Below are 21,445 nucleotides of genomic sequence, written 5' to 3'. Positions count from 1 at the left end.
AAATGATAAAGCAGGTTACTATTGCAGTCTAATTGCTCAAAAATATATCAAGATAGTTTCTGGGCATATAAATGCTACGCAGTGGTTATGAACGAGGAAAATGCTATTAACCCTCCAGACATAGGGGTTCACATGTGGTTCCTTTTACCTACAGTAGTAAAAAGTAGCTATGAGTCACTTGTACTCTATTGTCTCTCTGTTTTGAGAGCAACAACAAAAAAATACTAACATAAATTAAAGTATATGATTTGGTCACTTCACACGTAAAAGAAAATCTCAAGGTATGCCTTCTTCATTACCTCAAAAATGAAATCTAAATGATAAACCAAAAACGCCCATCTCTCATCAGTACCACCCACAAGTGTATATTCAAACTCATCCAAACTGCCTACTTTTTTTCAGAGCCATCATGTTTGTTAAGCACATTGCCCTTTATATATTATTTCCTCAGCCTGAAAATACCTTTGATTGGCCTTTTCATGGATACTATCTTCCAATATTTTAAGAAAACTATCATGAAGCTTTACTACCTGGGTTAGAGTCCCTTCCTTTTTTCCATACTCTAAAACACACTCTCCCATAGTATTTATTGCTTGTATTTTATCTCTTTGTCTTCCTTATTACATTGATTGCTAAATTGAATGAATAAATGGAGTAACTTATGTGACATTAACTATAAGGATTAAATATTAATTAACAATATGACCCTGGATGTTAGCTATCATAACTTACATCATTAGAGACCATTGTGTTCATTTACTGCCATTCTAAAAAAGCTACCATTCTAACAACAGCAACTGAGTATTGTGTGGATGATTGTCTGTGATGCTGAGAACATTGCAGTCATTCAGGCAATACAAAAAGCAGAAAACATTTTCAACATCAACCACAATGAGAATGGACAGATAGACAATGAACTTCTATAGCACTCCAAATGGAATAAAGAAAGTAAATCGTTCTTTTGGACATGAAATGTAACTATTTTCTTTATTATCTGAAATGTGTTGAGAAAGCTGTCGATATTTTGGTTTTGGTGAAATAGGAAGTAAAGAAAGACATTGAAGTCAAGGAGAAACCAAGAAATGTGTCTTACTGCAAATACTTAATAATGATTACGTGGAATTCTCCTTCTAATGCCAGACATTTTGTGATTTAGAGTTAGTTGCTGAGAATGGGTCTATGAGTAAACACATAATATGGATTCTCCCTTCATAGAACTACACTTTTGAGAAGGTGCATCTTTGGTGCAAGAAAAAGTTCTATTTTCTCAGACATGTACTATCACCATAGATACTGGAATAGAAGTAAAAGCAGCCTAATGAGGCAGTTGCTCAGAGGATTTGGAGAAGCTATAGCCTAATTTTCCATACCCATTATTTTCCACAGAAGTTATGAATACAATTACTAAAAAAGTAATCACCTAGTAATTACATTTAATATTAAGAATGGAATGAATAAGAGTTTTGTTTATTCTACTTAAAGACATGCCTGTACCAGCAATTTTATACTCATTCTAAGACTACATTTACAAGTATATGGAAATGATAATATTTGAGGTAGTAACCTCAAAGGCCCCCAAATCCCCAGGTATTTTATTATATGTTCACCAATAACTGATATTCTTTAATTATGCACAAAACTAATATTTCATAATTTCATGTATGGAAATAAATGCCAATATCCTTATTATAGATGATGAATTGGCAGCATAGCCAACAATTCTGGGTTTTAGTTTTTTACTAAAAAGCAAAAAGCAGATAAAGCTTAATAAAGTTACTATGAAAAGAGTAAACAACATAAAGTGTGTGGGGTGCTAAGCAACTTCATGTAATAATATATTTAGCTATTATATTTACTTTTGCATCTAAATATTTATCATCAAATTAGTCCAGAAAATAAGTTTGAATGGAAATAGAGGGGACGGTAAATTGAGGAACTTTCAAATGGTAGGAAAGGGGTTGGCATGACATGCATAGAGTTGCAGTAAATGGATTCTAGAACTGGACACAAAGTATAAGAACATCAGAATTAGCTTGGGACTACCAGGACCCAGATGATTTTAGCTCATTTCACAGTGTTATGTTTCAAATGAGGTTATTAAACACTTAGAAGCTCAATTTTATCATCTCGTAAAATGGAATGATAATATATATTTCATTAACTGATATGGTGCGTTCCAAAGCCCCCATCATAAATCACATTTCATTGAATTGCTTTCATAATGAAGATAAAACTATTATCAAAGAATCAGGGTCATAACTAAAGAAAAAAAATGAACAGATAAATTGTATTATTATAATCCTTTTTAAGATGAAGAAACTTGCTCAGAAAGTTGATATGCTGACAGTATATTGTAAGTTTCAGGCAGAAATAGTGATCAGCAAGTTTTCTATATCATTATCTTCTAACACAGTGACTGATACATAGATTGGAGTTTAAAAGTTTTGAATAATTTGTTGAAAAATAAATAAGTGATTTACACATGGTCCGAGGAAAAGTGGATTGCTAAGCAAGTATTCAAAACCATGACTTTGTGGCATCAGTGAACTCTCCTGTGTTGTTAATTCTTCCTCCCCATTTCCCTCACCTCATCCTCCTCTCTCTCTTTCTCTCTCTCATCCTGTTTTTCTCTTATCTCTCTCCGTCTCTGTCTCTGTCTCCCTGTCTCCTCTTTTGACATCTAAGTGGTAGTACAGAATTTGGGTATCTGTGAAAATACAAAGAGGTAGCATGTAACCAGTATGTATCTCACTAACTTTAGGCCCATCCTAGAACAGAAAACAGTAGTATAACACAAAAGAATTTCTTCTTCTTTTTTTTTTTAAAGGTCAGGTTCAACACCTATAAGGTATAAGTAGAAAATAAAATAAAATAAATGTTTTTCAGTGCAAACTTAATAAAATAACAACTAATTCAGAAATTCTTTTTAGCAAAAATGTCCCACTTCAGCAATATTCCATATATGTTTATAACCAGATGCTCTTTATTTATCTAAGGAGTTGTTTCTCCGACCTTCTATGTTGCTTCCTAGATTTTCGAAAATCAATTTTTAAAAATCTAAAATTTTCAAGGAAGCACTCAAACTATTTTTAGGAGTTAGAAAAATTGTCTTTAGGGCCTAGGGAACCTAACTACAACTGTACTCCCAACTTTTATGGATTTATGCCTCTATTTCAAATAGAAGCTCTAAGAATATGGTTATTTTTCTACCCAGAATATGAAACTCTGAAAAGAATGTTTGATTAGGCTGATACAATTCTAAACTAAATCCGGAAATAAATATGCACACATTTTACTGTACCCACTTTAACAGGAAATGACAGTTCTGCTTTGGCTTAAGGGTTTGAGATGCATTTTATAGCACAGGCTTTTGGAGAGATAACCTTTTGATACTCAGGACATAATCCATTGTCAGGCAAATGCGTGTTTTTAATAGTGTCTACTGATATGGCATTCACATTTTACTTCAGATTTCTAGACTTTATGTATCCACTACATAAATAAAGAAACAATATAATACGATATTTCAACTAACAATCTGCTCTTAGTGGAACCTTGAAGCCAATCTGTCAGAACTATTTTCCAAATTTTATTTTGCTACCTGCTTCAATATAGTAACCATCAGTTTTCTTTATCATTTTTCTTTTTTCTAATTATACAATTCTAATATTCCAAGAATGTTTTCCCTTGTATTTTCTTAAATAAGAATTATATAGAGTAATCACAGTACTGAATCACAATACTAAAGTCTCTTTCTATCCACCCCCTCAAATTTTCCCTGTATCTTTGAACTAGAATAGTTCTCTTGGACCATTTCAAAAATAAATACCTCACTAAAATACTGACTTGCTTTTAATAATCCAAAATTGACTATAATGGCTACAAAGGAATAATTTTCACCAGTTTTGCCTAACGACATCAAGTTCAGATGGTTAAATATGATATATTTATTTGATTCTGTTATGTCAGTTCATGTCAAAAAACATTTGCTCCATATGTAATGTTTTTAACGTATTCTATTCTTTAAGTTTTTTTTTAATTTTTAACAAAATAACCTACATACATGATTTTAAAAGCATCTAACAGTACAGAGAAGCTGTAATAAAAGAATCTTAAAACAATTCCTAATGACAAACACTATTTTTGCTTTTATTTCTTAAATTATCAATTCTAATTTACTATGTAATATACTTGGATCAGTTTTTGATTTATTATCAGAACATTGTCTTTTCACTCTCTCATCTAAAATATATAGCTCTAGCTCCCTTTCTGTAACCCCACTTCCCTTTTTATGTCTCTCAATTCAGTTGCACAATCAGTCTGTCTTTCCATTGGTCAAATCTGCATTTTCAATGTACCAAACCTTCCATTCTTTCTTCCAGACTCATAGATACTATATCTTCACTTTCCATTTTGTCAGATGCATATATCAGTACTTAGTCTTTTCCCTCATCTTCTCTGTTCCACTGTTTTTATTCCCATGTCCCAATCTCAGTGTTGTAAATATGTTTTGTATTTCTATTATATTTTAATTCATAGTTAAGTTTTCTAAGATTGGTCTGTGGTTTTTGTTTATTTCTTTGGGTTTTTGTTTTATTGTTGTGCTATTTGTAAGTAAAAAGCCAGTAAAAAACATCTAATTATCATAATTCTGTAATTATTTTCAGTAAGAAATATTATGCTGTGTAGTGAAGAAATAACCTTACTCAAAGGGAGGTATGGTCTTTGTCCTTGGCCACAGGGGGGATAATCTCTAAGAACAATGGAATGTCATGCTTGATAGGAGTGTCTTGGTGTGCCTGTAAACTTTGTCCACTGCAAAGTCTAACAGTGTGATATATGATGGAGTCTTTAGGACACGTCATATAAATCCTCATCTCTCAAGAACCTGAAGACTAAAGCCATTAGCCTGAACCCCCAGCTAGCAGCTGTAGCCACACAAGCACTATGTAATCAAATCCTAATAAACTGTAGACACCAAAGGCTCTAGAGAGCTTTCCTGTCTGGCAATACACAGTACTGTGTATACTGTCACCATCATGGCCTAGAACAGGTTATGCCGCCCATGACCCCACCAGGAGAAGATAATCAGAAGCTCCATGTTTGGACTCCCTGAACTCTGTCCTTTATCTCCCGTCCCTTGGCAGATTTTGATTGTATTCTTTCACTACTCAAGAAAACAGTAATAGTAGGTATAGCACTTTCCTGAGTCCTAGGAGTCATTCTAATGAAATACTTAGCCTGAAGATGGCAGTGGAGAACCCCAAATTTCTAGGCAGCTGGTCTAAAGTAAGAGTGCACCAGGGCTCACAAACCTGTTACTGGTGTCTGAACCAAGGGCAATCTTACAAGAACAGTTCCCTCAGACTTTGCAGTTTGACTAATACGTTGCATATACCGTAATAACATTTCCTTTTCTAGGACTCCAGATGTTGCTGTTATACCAATTAAAGGTGATGGTTTCAATTTTAAACCATCCTTTTTATATTTTCTTTTTATGAAGTTTCTAGGTTTTTGACTAGGTCTTATATACTATCTAGATTTTGTCTGGAACTAGTTTTATTTAGATCTTCCTTTAATTTGCCCAAGGTTGGACCTGAATTCAATAACTTTCCCTTCCTTATTTTAACTACTCATTTTGCTAAAATACATCCTCAAAGGGGATCCCAAAAATATTTTGTTGGGATAAACTTTGAGTCCTTGCAAATATGAAAATAGTTTTATGCTGTCCTCATCTTTTTTTTATAATTTAACTGAATATGAATTATAGATAGGAAACTATTATCCCATAAGATTTTGAAGACTTTGCTCTATTCTCTTACTAGATGTGCCCCATCTTTTCCTCTTAAATTTCTTATCTTTTTAACTTTTGTTTATTTCAGAGATTTCCAGATCTTATCTTCGGACCACTGTAGGATACTTTCTTGCTCACTGTTTGATCTCCAGGATGTAAAACAGTGTCTGATATAAGTAGGCTCTCAGTAAGTATTTGTTGATCCCTAAAAGACTGGATTCTGAGCTCTTTTAATATATCTTCATTATTATAATAACTTTATTAGGCAAATAAGATTTTTTTAATTAGAAAAAAGTAGTTTTCTTATAAAAAATAATTAGCAAAATACCTGTACTTTCTTTCATTTTATTTCCTTAATTCATTATGATATCAATTTGTAGTTATTCTCTTAGAACAACATCCTTCTATTTGGCCATGCTGCTCTGAGAGGATTATTTTCAGAGTTTTAGGCAATTTAATTCTTCATTTTTAGCTTTTGTGATTACTCTAACTACAGTCTTACAGTCAGAACTTATATTATGTAGAACATGGAAGTTTCTATGGTGAACTGTTCTTAGATTTTTCTTATTTTGATATCTTTAAGTAAAATATGTATTTAAAACAGAACCGAAAAATCTAAATTCTAAATGTATAATCTCAATAAATAGATAAAATTAATGCATTTATTCATTCACTTAAGAAATAGCTTATTGTGTGTGAGTCAGAATAATATATAGATACTATGGGTACAAAAATGAACAAAATATAATGATTAGTGATATTGTATTATTAACCAAATATTGTTATATAAATAAGTATGGATATGTATTTATAACATAGACCTATATAGATAACTTATATCGGCATATAAATGCTATTAACTGTAAGTATAAATTGTGAAAATATTAATTTTTAACAAAGTCATTGTAATTTGCTCAAAGGAGGACACTTCAACGACTTTTGGAGCCTACACCAAAACAAAAAGTGTGATGGTTAAAATGTCAGCAACATAAAATTTGAAATATTGTATCACATTATTTGAATAGCCAATTTAAGATGCTATATCCATTAGAATCCATCATCCAAGGTGGTGAAAATGTTCAGAAGGATAACCATTTGAATTTCATTACTTCAGATAAGACTTGGTATTGCAAACTCAGTCTTATGTCTTTTTTTATGGTTAAAATTTATAACCAAATAAAATTTGAACAAAAGAAAAACCTTCTTGTCCACAAATATATTGTCATTTAAATAGATGCTACACACACAGTAGACTCTCTATAAATAGGCAATGAATTATTAAATTCAAACATTAGATATAAAAAATAAATTGAGTTGCATAGAAAAAAAATGCCTGGTGAAATAAAGTAATCAGCATACATAAATATTCACATTAGGTGTTTCTGTTTCAAATTCAAATTTTCAACAGCAAATTAAAATCTTTTGTCACTGAAAAGAAATGGCTCACTTTGTGTGTGTGTGGGTATGCATAATACCCAAATAGGTTTTTAAATAAATACCTATGATTACAAAGTAATGTTTACTTATAATTTAGGGCATTTCCTAGCATCATGAACTATTTAATAAGGAGAATAAGAATATAATCACCTCCAATAATCAGGTAAAGAAGTGTTTGTAAAAGAAAAATTTTCTAGCTTACGAATGTATTTTCTAATGTGTTAATTATTGTACAGTTCAGTCATAGTAGAGTGGATTGTTAAATATCACTTATATTTTTCATAAATGTATAAGAAAATATTATTTTCTAATAGTAATAATAATAATTACATAGTACTTTTTGAAAAGAATATAAAGTCATATCAGCCTAATTTTCTTCTCTGAAGACCAAAATTAAAATTAAAATAAGCTGGGAATGGGCCCAGGCTAACAGTTGCTACTAAGAGGCAGGAAAATCAAGAGAGAAATGACATCTCTTTGGGCTCGAGAGAAAATAGCTACAGATGAGAGATTTCTAAGATTCTTTTGAGAAAAAGGGTGAGGAATTGAATTCACTTCCATATCCGTTTTCACATCAGGGCACTCACTTCTGAAGAATTAAATTCTGAAGTTTCCTAGTATTGGAGGTTAAGACACTAAGCAGATTGCCCTCAAAAATAAAGGCAAGTTTCAACAATCTTATGATTCTGAGGAGAAAGATCCATTTCAAGGACGACCAGTGGGAGAGACCTCACTGGTGATCATCTCAGATTCTCAGTTGGAGCGTGTAGGAGTCTATACCCTAGGAGGAGTAGCAGCTCCAGAAACAGAAGTTTTTGCTATTTTCAAATGAAATTAGAGTCATTTAATTTCCTGATTGAAAAAACTCATCTAATCCTGCTCCAACTGCCTGAGCAGAGGAAAGGTTGAATGTTCTAGAGAAAGATATGATGAGGCAACTCAATAATTTTTCAGATATAATGCTCAGAATTTATTATAAAAAATATGTTGTGCAAAGAGACAAAGACTAACATTCAAAAGAAAAAGGGCATAAATATAATCAGTGGTAAACCTGACATTATAGTTTAAGAACATCTTTAAACTAGATGTAATTACAATATGTTAAAAATGGGGGGGGGCGCCTGGGTGGCTCAGTTGTTAAACACCTGCCCTTGGCTCAGGTCATGATCCCAGGGTCTTGGGATCCAGCTGCGGGAGACGTGCTTCTCCCTCTCCCACTCATCCTGCTTGTGTTCCCTCTCTCGCTGTCTCTCTCTCTCTGTCAAATTAATTAATTAATTAATTTAAAATCTTTTAAAAAAAAGATTATTCTTAAAAAAATAGGGAAAATATATAATCTGAAAATCCTTTCCTGACAAATGACTCTGACAGAATGGACACAGAATAAAAAAGAATTAGTGTTTGAAGGAAACTAAATCAGAGTAATAGAAAGGATTCATCAGAAGAAAAGAAGAGAATGAAAAAAGCATTTTTTCAAGAAACACAGTCCATGAATTCTCCAAAATCAAGTACTAGCATCAAATCACAGGTGTAATAAATTCTGTATACCCTAAGAAGTATGAATACAAAGAAATCTACATCTTGGTACATCATAGTAAAACAAACGAAAACCAAAGATAAAGAGAAAATTTTAATAGCAGCTATAAAAACTGACGCATATTGTTGTAGCAACAACAATATAACTGACAGCCAACTGTTCATAGAGGTATGGAAACCAGAAAACCATGAAAAAATATTGCCAATTGCAGACAAAAAAAAATGCCGAGAGTTCTACATTCAGCAAAAATATTATTATAAATTGAGACAAAATAAAAATTATTTCAGAAAGGCTAAAATTAAGGAACATCATTATCACACCTGCACTTAAAGAGAATCATTCTAGGTAGAGGCACAACAAACAGGAAGAAAAGATTATACATGAAAAGGTGAATGTTTGGGATAAATATATTGGATATGGCTAAACAATAGAATAATTATAATGTAAATATTAAATACATGTAAAATTAACTACACAAAAACAAAAATAAAAGCGGGAAAACTTTAGCATCATTGACATTGCTTGAACTAATAATTTATATTAAAGTGAGTCCAGAACCCTCAACTAATTTTCTGTTGTGACCACTTAATAAAATAATGTACTTAGAATAAGCTGATCATATAATTTAAAATGTAATTCAAAAGAAGGCAAGAAAGTGGAGTATATACCAGAACAAATAGTAATATGGTAGATATAAACATTATATATGTGTACGTGTGTATATACATATATGTATATATGTAACTGTTAAATGTTAAATTAACTGTTAAAACTAAATACTAAACAAAAAGCAAAGATTATTATACCAGAATTTTTTTTAAATAGGTTATATATTCCTTACCAGAGATACACCTTAAATATGTGTGAGCATAAAGAGACTAAGAATTAAAGGATGGAAGCGATCCAAGATGGTGGTGTAGGAAGATCCTGAACTCACTCCCATGACGATACCAAATCTACAGCTACATGTGAATCATTTCCCTCTGAAAGAATATCTGAAAACTAGATATTTTTCCTTCCACATTAAACTCTTCCACAAAAAGATAAAAGGACCATAGTAAGATAATTAGGAGAAGCAGACACAGTCTCGGTCTCAGGTAAAACTCCACTCCCAGCACAAGCTGTAGCACAACACCACACTACAGGGAAAGATCTCACTTATCTGGTGCTTTCAGAGGAGTGAGGGGTTAGGCCCCACATCAAGTATTCTAACCTTTGGGATCTGCACTGGAGAGACAAGCTCCAGAAAATTCCTGGCTTGGAAAACCAATGGGGCCAGCATCTAAGGAACCCTAAGTGCTATAGGAAACAGATTCTTCTTTTAAAGGTCTGGCATGTGGGCTCACTCATGCTTGGACCCAGCAGAAAATGCCAACTTGAAATATACCTAGACTATAGGTGAAGGAGATTTGTTTGCTGGTCTGGAGGCATCTATTCAAGAAGTAGAGGGCAGCTGGACCTCTCTCTGGAGAAGGAGGTGCTGGTACATGCCATTTGTGCGCTCTCCATATATACTGCTAGCACTGGAAGATGTGCTTGTATGAGGCATCATCCTGCTGCTTCACTTGGATGGGGAGGGTAAACACTCCTGGCACTGCCCCACTGTCTTGCTGAGGCCAGAGAGATTGATAGGCACCATGATCCTCTGCTTTCTGGCTGGAGCAGGTGAGTGCAAAGAGTTACAGCATTCTACTGCTCTCTTGCTAAAGTTGGCAAACACAGGTGGTTGTGACACTCCCACAAACCTTGGCTGGGACTGGCAGGCACAAGTGATAACAGTGTTACCCCACACCCAATCTGGGCCCAGCAAAAGCATCAGATAGGGCACTCTCTTGCAGTCTTGCTGAAGCCCATGCAGTCAAGGCATTTCTCACTGCTTTTCTGAAGTGAGTGAGTGTAACTCACCCCCTATACTTTCCTGATGCTCTACTAAACCCAGCAGGTGCACACAAACCGTACTGGGAACAATCCACACATTGGATAAATAGTCTTGTATTGGGGTTGGCATTCCTGAGCTCAATGAAACTATAATAATCAGAAAGATAGTTTCTGGCAAGCCAACACCTCCAGGACAGTACACAGATAGCAGACTGAAACATACCTCTAGTCGTCTTGTGAAATAGTCCTGTTTGCTTATATTGGAGATTCAGCCTGAGGGCATCTGTGCCCTCATTTTCATAAGCAAATATAATCACTGTAATAGAGCCATGGTTTGGGATGGGGTAAAGTGGACAGTCCTGGAGAGACCATGAGCATAGGGTCTAGTTGAATAAGAAGAGCTGTTCCCTTTCCATTTGTAGGAAGGGATTAGGACATTTCCACCTGCAGTTGCTATAGCAATTAGGCAAGATAACAGAAATAAAAGGCATCTAAGTTAAAAAGGACGATGAAAAACTTTATATAGACTTAAATGGTACATTAAAGTAGATGTACATAGTGGATAGTAAAAGGAAGGGAATAATAAAGGTCAGAGCAGAAATAAGTGAAACAGAGAATAAAAAGGCAATGGAAAATCTCAATGAAACTAAGAGACGGTTCTTTGAAAAGATAAAATTGACTAACATTTAGCTATATTCACCAAGAAAAAAGAGAAAGGGCTTGAATAAACAAACTCAGAAACAAAAGATGAAAAGTTACAACTGATACCACAGAAATACAAAGGATTACAAAAAACTACTAAAAACAATCATATACACACAAATTCAAAAATCAAGAAGAAATAGAAAAATTCCTAGAAACATATAATCTTCCAAGACTGGATCAGGAAGAAATAGAAAATCTGAATAGAGTAATGACCAGTAAGATTTCAATAGTAATAAAAAACATCCTAACAAACAAAAGTTCAGAAAGAAATGGCTTTACTGGTGAATTCTACCAAACATTCAAAGAATAATTAATACCAATTTTCAAACTAGTCCAAAAAACAAAAGAGGAAGGAACTCTTCCAAATTCATTTAATAAGGCTATTATTACCCTGATACCAAAAGCAGATAAGGGCAACCCTATAAAGGAAAATTATAGACTAATATCCCTGATGAACAAAGATGCAAAAATATTCAACAAAATGTTGAATTCAAACTGAATTCAACAATGCATTAAGAAAATTATATACCATGATCAAGTGAGATTTACTCCAAAGCTACAAGAATGCTTCAACATCTATGATCAAGCAATGTGATACACCACATTAACAAAATATAGGATTAAAATTATATGATCATATCAATATATACCTAAAGGGCATTTGACAAAATTCAACATCCATTTATGATAAAAACTCTTAGCAAAAGGGGTATAAAGGGAATGTGCCTCAACAAAATAAAGGCCATATATGATAAACCCACAGCAAATGTCATACTCTATGATTAAAGCTGTAAATTTTTCCTCTGAGATCAGGAACTAGACAAGGATCCCCACTCTCCCACTTTTCTTCAACACAGTATTAGAAGATGTGATGTACATATAATGGAATACTACTCAACCACAAAAATGTAGAAAATCTTGCCATTTGTGACAACATGTATATGGAACTTGTGGGGATTATAAGTGAAATAAGTCAGGCAGAGAAGGACAAATACTACATGATTTCACATATACATAAAGGATAATGCTTCCCGACCAAGTTGTGTTAATTTCAGAACCAAGGTTTGGTATAAAGGTCATAGGCCAGGAAATGTAACTGACAAAATCAGTAGGAAAAAAAGAAGGAGAAAATAGAGTAAATATGTAAAGTCAAAACAGGCTGATAAATGATAAAATTCACAATACATAAATTTGACAAAGTATTAATATACAATACAAAGAATACTTACTTAGCAAGGAGAAAAAAAAACTTCAAAAAGAGATATCCAAATGAGGAAAAAACAATCACTGATACACAACAAAATGGATGAATCTAATAAGCAAACTTAGCAAAGTAAGCCAAGTTGAAAAAAGCAAATACTATAAAGATTCCATTCATAAAAAATTCGATAGCACAGAGAACTAACTTATGGTGTTGGAAATTGAAGGAGTCATTATCCTTGGTGTGTTGATTAGGAACTGGAAGGAAGCGCGATGAAGATTTTGGCATAATAATAATTTCTATTATTTAGCCTACCACTGATTACATGAGTATGTTCAACTTATAAAACTTATAAAATTATGACTTATAAAACATACTTAAGTATAATAACATAAAATTCTGCAAACTACACTTATCCTTTGTAATTTTTAAATAAATCCTCATTGTTAAATAGATTTAATAAATAGATAAATTGATAAGTCTAGGTATCTATATTCCAAACATCATTCCAAGACTTTCCACCCAAAATAATACTTATCCAAGATTTCCATTCACCATAGCTTCTGGTAAAGCTGAGCCAAATCAGACAAGGCTTATAAATTTGGTTCAGGATTACCTTGCTTATGTAAATTTATATAGAGGATAATTTTACATTTGGTACACACACACACAAACACACACACCCCTGTAAATGGAAGTTTAATTTATGTAGGCAACATTTCTCTAGGCTTTACAAATCTAGAAAGTAGGGATAGAGTTAAAATAAAAATTGCAAAAGCAGTAACTCTTTCTGAACCTCAAGTTTCCACCTGTACTTCAAGTAGTTCCAGCCTTGTGCAATATTGTCCTCACTAATCCCTTCAAGTCTTATCCTGTAGTCCCCAGGTGTTCTTGTCATCTTACAAAAGCTTTGTCAGCTCATTTCCCATCTCTTATTTTCTTCCTTGTCTCTTCCCTGCTTCAGAGCCTGTGCTGCCCGTAAAATTTCATAAGATCAGCCACAGCAGTTACTGCCTCAGCTAGCACTCATTCTTAAAGTGCTCTAAAGCTTCCCCACTGTGTGAAAGCCACCGTGCTGTGACAAACCAACCATGCCTGACTCTCCTCTGATATACTAGGGTCCAGAGTATATCCATGCTCCTGTCATTTTTGCAGATGCTTAGTGCTGGATTATGTGTCATGATTCAGAAATATACCACCTGGAATTAGAAACAATAATAAAAATGTGCATAGACAGAAGCCTCAATATTTAAAAATAAAGCAAACAAACCAAAAAATTCTAACACATATAACAAACTCCATGGGTACATGATATACATTTTATGAAAAATATGAATGAAAAAATATATTTTGAAATGTCTAAGTGCAGTGCACTGACATTTTAGGAGCACAGTTGAAAGGCTTCATGTGTGAATTTTATATGCAAATGTTTACAGAAATATTTCAGTGCTTATATGTTCTTGCTTCTTCATTTTTCCATTTTAACTATATTTCATATTGTACTTCACTCAAAAGTCGAGACTAAAAAGAAATGATTAAAAAGTAACAAAAGGAAAAGATTATTAATGCTAATATTTGAGATCAAACTGTAAAAGCAACAAATATTCTAAAATTTCCTTTCTGAAACAACTACAATAATATCATTCCTGGAGAATGCCATGAACATAAAAGCAATTCATTATTACTATTCTAATTATTGTTTTTAATCATGTTTGAAATAAGAAGATGGAAATGATAATGTGAGATTTAAAAAGTAAAAGTAAGTTATAATAATAAATGTTATTTAATGGTGAATTAACTTATTTTATGACATACTTAATGAAAAATAAAATTGTTGAGCATATGAAAATATGCATGACTGTAGAAATTGACAGAGTAGGTATGCCAAAGAAGCATTTTACAAAACTGACTATTCCAACAAACTCTTCCATAATATTTCACTTGTCAAATTGCCTGAAAATATTAAGACTAACTGATGAGACTCTTTATAACCCAGAGGTACAAATTTACAAGTTTTTAAGTTTTTCTAAGAGGCTAAAATATTCAAAGACCTCTATAATAGCCAAATAATTCTAGAGTTGAAGCAAGATCAAGCTATTAAAAAAGGATAGCTTGTACCAAGCTATAAAAATAAAACCATGTAAAAGGAATCACTGAAGATGAAACTTTCTAAGGATATTTCATTGACATTACAAGCTCATTATTTATATTTTCATTAAAGCCAAACATTCCAGTAAACTCACCAACTAACATAGCTTTATAGCTATGAGACTAAGTTAGAACCACCATAAAGTGCTGCGCTAGATGTGCCACTGATGGGGGAGACCCATGAAGAGAGTGAATTGGGGCTAAAATCAAGTTTTCACATCTCTCACACAGCTATGTGAGTAGGCATGCTCCTGCGGGAAGGTGGTCAGCCTTAGAATTGGCTGAAAGGTACAAACTGGGGGGGATATTATGAGTGTGTGTGTTATGGATGATTAGGAATAAATTCAATTAGTCATGAATTCTGTTTCAAATATCTACATATACATAAAACAGTAAAGACAATCTAAGCATCTAGTATAGTAGGGAAAAATGCCTTGATGATTCTCACTTGAGAGATAGAGGGAAAATATTTCATCAAATGATAATTTACAGAGTTGCGTATTTCATTTTCTACTTCCCATTTTCTTCCAAGCAAGCTTGTGACACCGACAAGGTTTACAAATGACATGAGCATAGTTAAAATATTCCCTGTTGTCCAACAAATTGCTAATTTAACCTCTCTCTTCTGTTTTCTAGATGAACAGATATGAATTTTACCCAATTATTTATAACAAATGCAAGCCACTCTATGGCACATTCTATGGAGCTAGGAGAAATACAGTAATAATTGCATCCCCATTTTTAGGTCCAGGAAAGGTACTCAGAAGCCTCCCACAATTAAGGGTTTTGCGCAGTTCTCTCTGGTCTTCTATCCACATTGGTTATACTGCTACATGCATTGTCCATGCCACCATGATTTCTGAAAGGCAGATAGATAGGTCTATAGCTGTCTGACAATGTAGACCTTTGCCAAGTCAAAGGTTCCTTGTCCATATAGCCATTTTTCTTTGAGATCTATCATATCACTTAGGACCTTCAAAGTAGTAGGACACAGCTTATTCTGGATACAGTGAGTCTCCACCTCCTTTCCAGATCAGAGAATGTACTTATTCCCCAAGTGCAGTCACACTTTCTTGTAGCTCCAAGTTGTTATTCATCCTCCTTTCCTTTCTGAGAAATTTTTGCTTAAACTTCCCAATGAGGGGTTGAGAAAAGAAATACTAAAAAGGAAACTTCTTCAGGAAGATTCATTTTTTTTTTAATGAGGGCGTCCCACAGCAAAGAAAATGATATAATTTGCTATCTTCTTGAAACAAGGGGAAAATCAAAATAAAACAAACGAAAAACACAAAACAGTATCTTAGTTAATCATCTTGTCATTCTCCTACAATAAACTTTACTGCAAACACAATTCATTTCTCATTTGAGATACTTTTTTTTTTAAGAGCAGGGAATAAGGTAGACTCCTCAGGGCAATACATCTTCCACACAGTTGCTAACCACTTCAATGTTGTTTTCATTTATTTTCCTTGTTTCAGTGAGTATAAGCCTTCAGGGGTAAGCAGTGATATTTGGCTCCTAGCTCAATGCTTCCAATAAATTCCTTTGTTACAGAACCCTTCTCAGTTTTTAAGCTTACAAAGTTGGAAGAGGATTTTGTGTTGTTTAAATTTGAGGGTCCCTATCCAATCCTTCCCTGAAAACCAGCCTATTGTTAGAAGGCAAAGCAAGAAAAGTCCTGCTATAATCATGACCAGTCTCTCCCAATAAAAACATCTATTATTCAGTGAGTGATTCAGCCATTTTTCTCTCCCTGCTGATGACTGAACTTGGTGAATTTGGAGCACCACAAAGGTAGTGACACCTTGATCCTTCTTTTGGTGTGTGATGAAGCTGTTCCTTATTGCAGGCCTATTATAGAGATTCAATATATAGTTAATAAGTGAATGGATAGATGAATGGATAGATGATCCGGGGTGGAGAATATGAGGAAAAGCCTTCATTCTTATCTACGTGAATGCACCATAAAAGGCATAAGCATCCTTTGGAGAAAACAACTCATATCCAATATTCAGCAAGTAAAATCTTTCATTAGAGTCATTTTCCAATCATATATTAAATACAAATAGAAACTGATTTGTTGTTAAATGATAACAGATTATGATATCCCAAATTTGTCCTTTTGGTTATTGATTATTCTGAACTGTAGGCATTTTAAAAATAGTAACTCAAAAAAGGCTTTCTCTGAACTCCCTTTTTTCTGTCTGAAGATAGATCCTCCAAAAGGAACTCAACTGTCAAAAATCCCCCCCTTGATTTCCAGCAACCAGGCAAGATTGAGGAGGAGTCTAGAGGTCTATACCACACCCCAGACAACATTGTCACAAAACTATCAAACCTACCATCTATTCTTACGAATGTCCATTCATCTTTCCTAAAAAATAATTTGCTTTCCCCTAAACACTTTCATTCCCCTTCTGCTTTCCCTATTAAGATAATATCTAATCTTGAATTTTAAAGCTATCTCTTTGAGTTACTCATTTTTCCCTGGGTATCTCCATGTATACATGAGGTGTATATGTTAGTAAACTTTTGTTTTTCTCTTGTTAATCTGTTTATTATTATAGGAGTCTCAGTTGAGAACTCAAAAGGGGAGAGGAAAATTATTTTTCCTCCACTATACTGCTTTAAATTCATCCAGAAGAAAAATGATCTCTTCAACAACATCGATTGAGCATCTACCTTTTATTAGATAGGAATTTTTCTTAGGTACCCAAATGGCTCAGAATGGAATGGTGAAAGTATCATAAATCTCAATGGCTTAACATAATACAGAGTGTGTTTCTCTCAACTATGCATCCAAAATTACTCAGTTAGGGGCTCTGCTTCGTGTAATCATTGAGGATCTCAGTATGACAGTGATGCCATCATCCTCTGACAGCATGGTGAGGATAATGCATCCACACTTACAATGATACACATCATTTCCCCTCACACCATTTGCCAGAACTAGTCATATGACCCCAACTAATCACAAGGGGCCAGTGAAGTGGACTCACCCTTTGTTCCCAGAAGGAGGAGAATTTGATATAAATGCACTCTAGAAGTGAATAAGATCATTATTAACACCACGTGTTACATTCAGTAATAAAATAATGCTCACAGACCTGAATACACACCTTAGCATTAACTTATAGATGTTATATAATTTGTATAAGTGACTTTATCCCTTGACTCTGCTTCCCTATCTAAAAGTGAAAATAATGAATTTATACGGTGTTTGTGAGGAATATACAATGTAATGGAATATATATATATAAAGACCAGGCACATAGAAGCTTTTCAACAAATGGCAGTGGTAGTAGTTTTTCTCATAATATATAGCACAACAGAGGTAATCACTGTCTAGAGCAGTTATCTTCTTTAGCTACATATTGGATTTATCTGTAGAGCTTAAAAAACAATAATGCCTGGACCCTACATTCAGATTGTCATGTGGTGAAGCTAAAGCAATGGTATTTTTAAAGGCTACCAATTCATTTCAGCATAAAAGCAGGGTTAATACCTCTCTAGTAAGATGAAAAATAAAATAGACATATATGGTCGATATTAATTTGGTGTCTTTGTCAGAGTTTCTCTCCTTTTTAAAATATATACAACTCAACAAACTACATTGTTTGAAGAGGGAAATAATCATGTTTTCTGTTGTGAAATACACTGCTATTACAGTTTAACAATCACATTCATTTTATAGCAAGCAAGAAAATAGATGCTATACAAATAATTGTTTTCTCATGGTGGAGAATAACAAAAAAAAATCCATGGAAACATAATATATAGATGTACAGTAGCTGAGTAAAACAGGGGAATCACCTTGAAGTTTAATACATATTTCCAACTAAAACAAGAGATCTAGGTTATGTTTCACGTATACCCTTAATTAAAAAAACAACAACAACAAAAACCCCCAAAAACCCCACAAAACCTCTCAGAACGCTTTATTGATGGAGGTACACTAATGAGAAAAAAATTTTACCTGAAAGTCTACAGTGACACAAGAGATAGAGAACATTGTGAGGAATAGTCTAGAGCATAAATATACAGCTTGAATACTCATTCACAAACTAAAACTGCTACTATATAATTCATTAAATAGGAAGAAACAAAGCGTTGTTGCCAAAGCACAAATTATAATTTAACCATAGAAATTGGGGAGACACGTTAAAATTTAATTTTGCATATAATGATAACATGATTGATGACACTCCATCCCCTCAGCTCCCCTCTCCCTTCTCCTCCTTCTCCTTCTCCTCCTCCTCCTCCTCCTCCTTCTTCTTCTTCTTCCTATACCATTAAGGATTGCGAAGCATAAACCTGCACTCTATGGTTGGCATTTTTACACAAACCATCCCCATCATCCATGCCACCCTTTCATGCTTGCCTCAAATCAACATTAAAACATGGTGAATGAACAAGCTATTTAGACTATGAAAGTATCTTCCCTGAAGTATTTACATGAGGATATAATCTCCAGGGATTAGGTAAACCATGACAGAAAAGAACACCATATAATATTCTTCTCCTTCATTAGCTAATCGATTTGGTATTTAAGTCAACAAATTGTACTCAACATTTATTATACATAAAGCACTGTGTTAATAATGTTATTTTTCTTAAATATTCATTTGTTTAAAACCTCTTCCTTTGCCTCATTGCATCCGAGAGAGCAAGATGGGTCACCAGCAGCTCTACAGGAGCCATCCAAGGAAATTTGGCCAGAGCTTTCGTTTTTGCCGTGTGTGCTCTAACCAGCATGGTCTGATCCGGAAGCATGGCCTCAACATGTGCCTCCAGTGTTTCCATCAGTACCTGAAGGATATAGGTTTCATTAAGTTGGATTAAGTGGGCTTCCTTGAATGTGTCATCTAAGATACCTACCTTAACTGCAGATATCCAAGATACCTACCTTAATGCCAACTCACTGTACACAAAATGAAAATATTTTAATTATGAGTGCAAAAAAGTAAAAAATAAAACCTCTTAATAGGTTAATTTTGTATATAAAGTACATGAATGTATATTTATTTATTTATAAATTTTTATATTTAAAGTTTTACATATATCTAAAATACACAAAAAAAACACATCTCATTTAACATTAAGTATTTATTGAAGACCTGGTATAGTCAAAGCACTACCCTAGTTTCTTAGATGTTATGTCTTGTGCTATTTTTGGCATTTTATTTTTGTTTTGTTGTTTATTTTTCATTTCTTACTTAAATTATGAGAGTAGTTAGCAAAAAGGGAAATATTAACTTAAACAAGGAGAAATAAGTTTGAAGTAAGTATACATGAAACATTTTGCAACTATAAAATTATTTGGATATGTGGAGAAGAGCAAGAGTAGAATTCACATACTCCTTAAGTTTGTGAATCAATTTATAAAGTAACAGCAAGTTTTTTTTATTATTATTACTTAAATGAAGAAATGCTATACACACTTGTGAAGAAACAAAAAATATATATAAAATGAAGCAGTGCATATGTATATTATAACTACTTCAATTTAAGCATCTAGTGAAGGAAAAAGATAGGAAAAGAATTGTGTATAGAAGTGATAAATACTGGCATTACAAATGGCATATTACAATGATGTGATAGGTTGTTTATTTAATTGTAATTTGTGTTTGTGAGAGGTAATAGGGTGAAACATTTAAGAGAAAAAATTTTTGACACCATACAGGTATGATTCACAACTCATTTGCTGATACTTGGAACTCTGTAGCTTTAGGCACAGTTTTTTAAATCCTTGTGTCTCAAGGTCTTAATTTTACAGTGAGGTAATTCCATCTATTTCATAACACTGTGAGGATTAAAAAATGCATTTGTTTAAAGTATATGGTCAATAAACTACAATAGAATACTAATCAAATGCAGTGATTTTAAAGTGAATAGGAAGAAAACAGGAAAAAAAGCTACAGATAGTTAAGTATTTATAGCTTAAAATACTAAAAGCAAAAGTTTATTGCCTTGGACCTCTGAAAGAGTGAAGACTTGAAGTTTAGTAAGTCTAATTAAAGGAGAGCAATAATGATTATAATAAAAGAGTTGGATAGAATGTAGTAGCATTATTTAAATCCCCATAGCTAATATTAATAAAACACTCATGAATATAAGTTGACCAATATTAACACATTGGCATGACTTTTACTTATTTTAAGATGAACTGAAACTTTAAAATATTTTTCAAGACTATCTTTTCACCCTCTTCCATTTCATGTATGCTTTTGTTAAAAGAAAAACATTGCTAAGGAATAGAACCCTAAAAGTTAAAAACATGATTTTTGGTAAAATGAACAGTATATGTTGATATGTTTTTCTATCTTCAACCATGACAATAATTAATGCTCATGGCTGGAGTAGAAAAAGTTATTTTTCAGTGGAACAATTATTGATTTTTTTCCTACGGGATTCAGAGTGTTATTTTCAAGTGCTCTATTGTCTTTTTTCCAAAAATCGTATATAGATATATTTTATGTTCCTTAGTCTCTGTTTCTCTTTTACTGTTTAGTGCTTGTTTGATAACTAAGATTGGGCTTCTCATCAGTGAGAAAGCTAGTCTTCAGATTTACACTGCAGCTACTTCTAACAGTGTGTGACTCCAGAATAGTATCAAAGATAACTAAGAGTAGTTGCACTTAAAGATTTTTTAACATAGTACAAAAATAGTGTTTTATTGACATAATGCATCACATTTGTATCTTAAATTTTAAAGACTATTTAGTATAATTATGGTCAGTATGTT

At 33.2% G+C, this 21,445-nt stretch overlaps 1 protein-coding gene across 1 annotated transcript; it reads left to right on the top strand.

The window, feature by feature from the left end:
• The first annotated feature begins 19,371 nt into the window (after positions 1-19,371).
• LOC109490405 (40S ribosomal protein S29-like) lies at positions 19,372-19,542 on the top strand. Its single transcript, XM_034665595.1, has one exon. The coding sequence runs from the start codon at positions 19,372-19,374 to the stop codon at positions 19,540-19,542; it is 171 nt and encodes a 56-aa protein (XP_034521486.1).
• Positions 19,543-21,445: the final 1,903 nt, after the last annotated feature.

This window comes from Ailuropoda melanoleuca, chromosome 8 (assembly GCF_002007445.2).
Source record: "Ailuropoda melanoleuca isolate Jingjing chromosome 8, ASM200744v2, whole genome shotgun sequence".
Taxonomy (NCBI): domain Eukaryota; kingdom Metazoa; phylum Chordata; class Mammalia; order Carnivora; family Ursidae; genus Ailuropoda; species Ailuropoda melanoleuca.
Note: the sequence above shows the minus strand (reverse complement) of the source record. Positions and strands in the feature narration are given on the sequence as shown.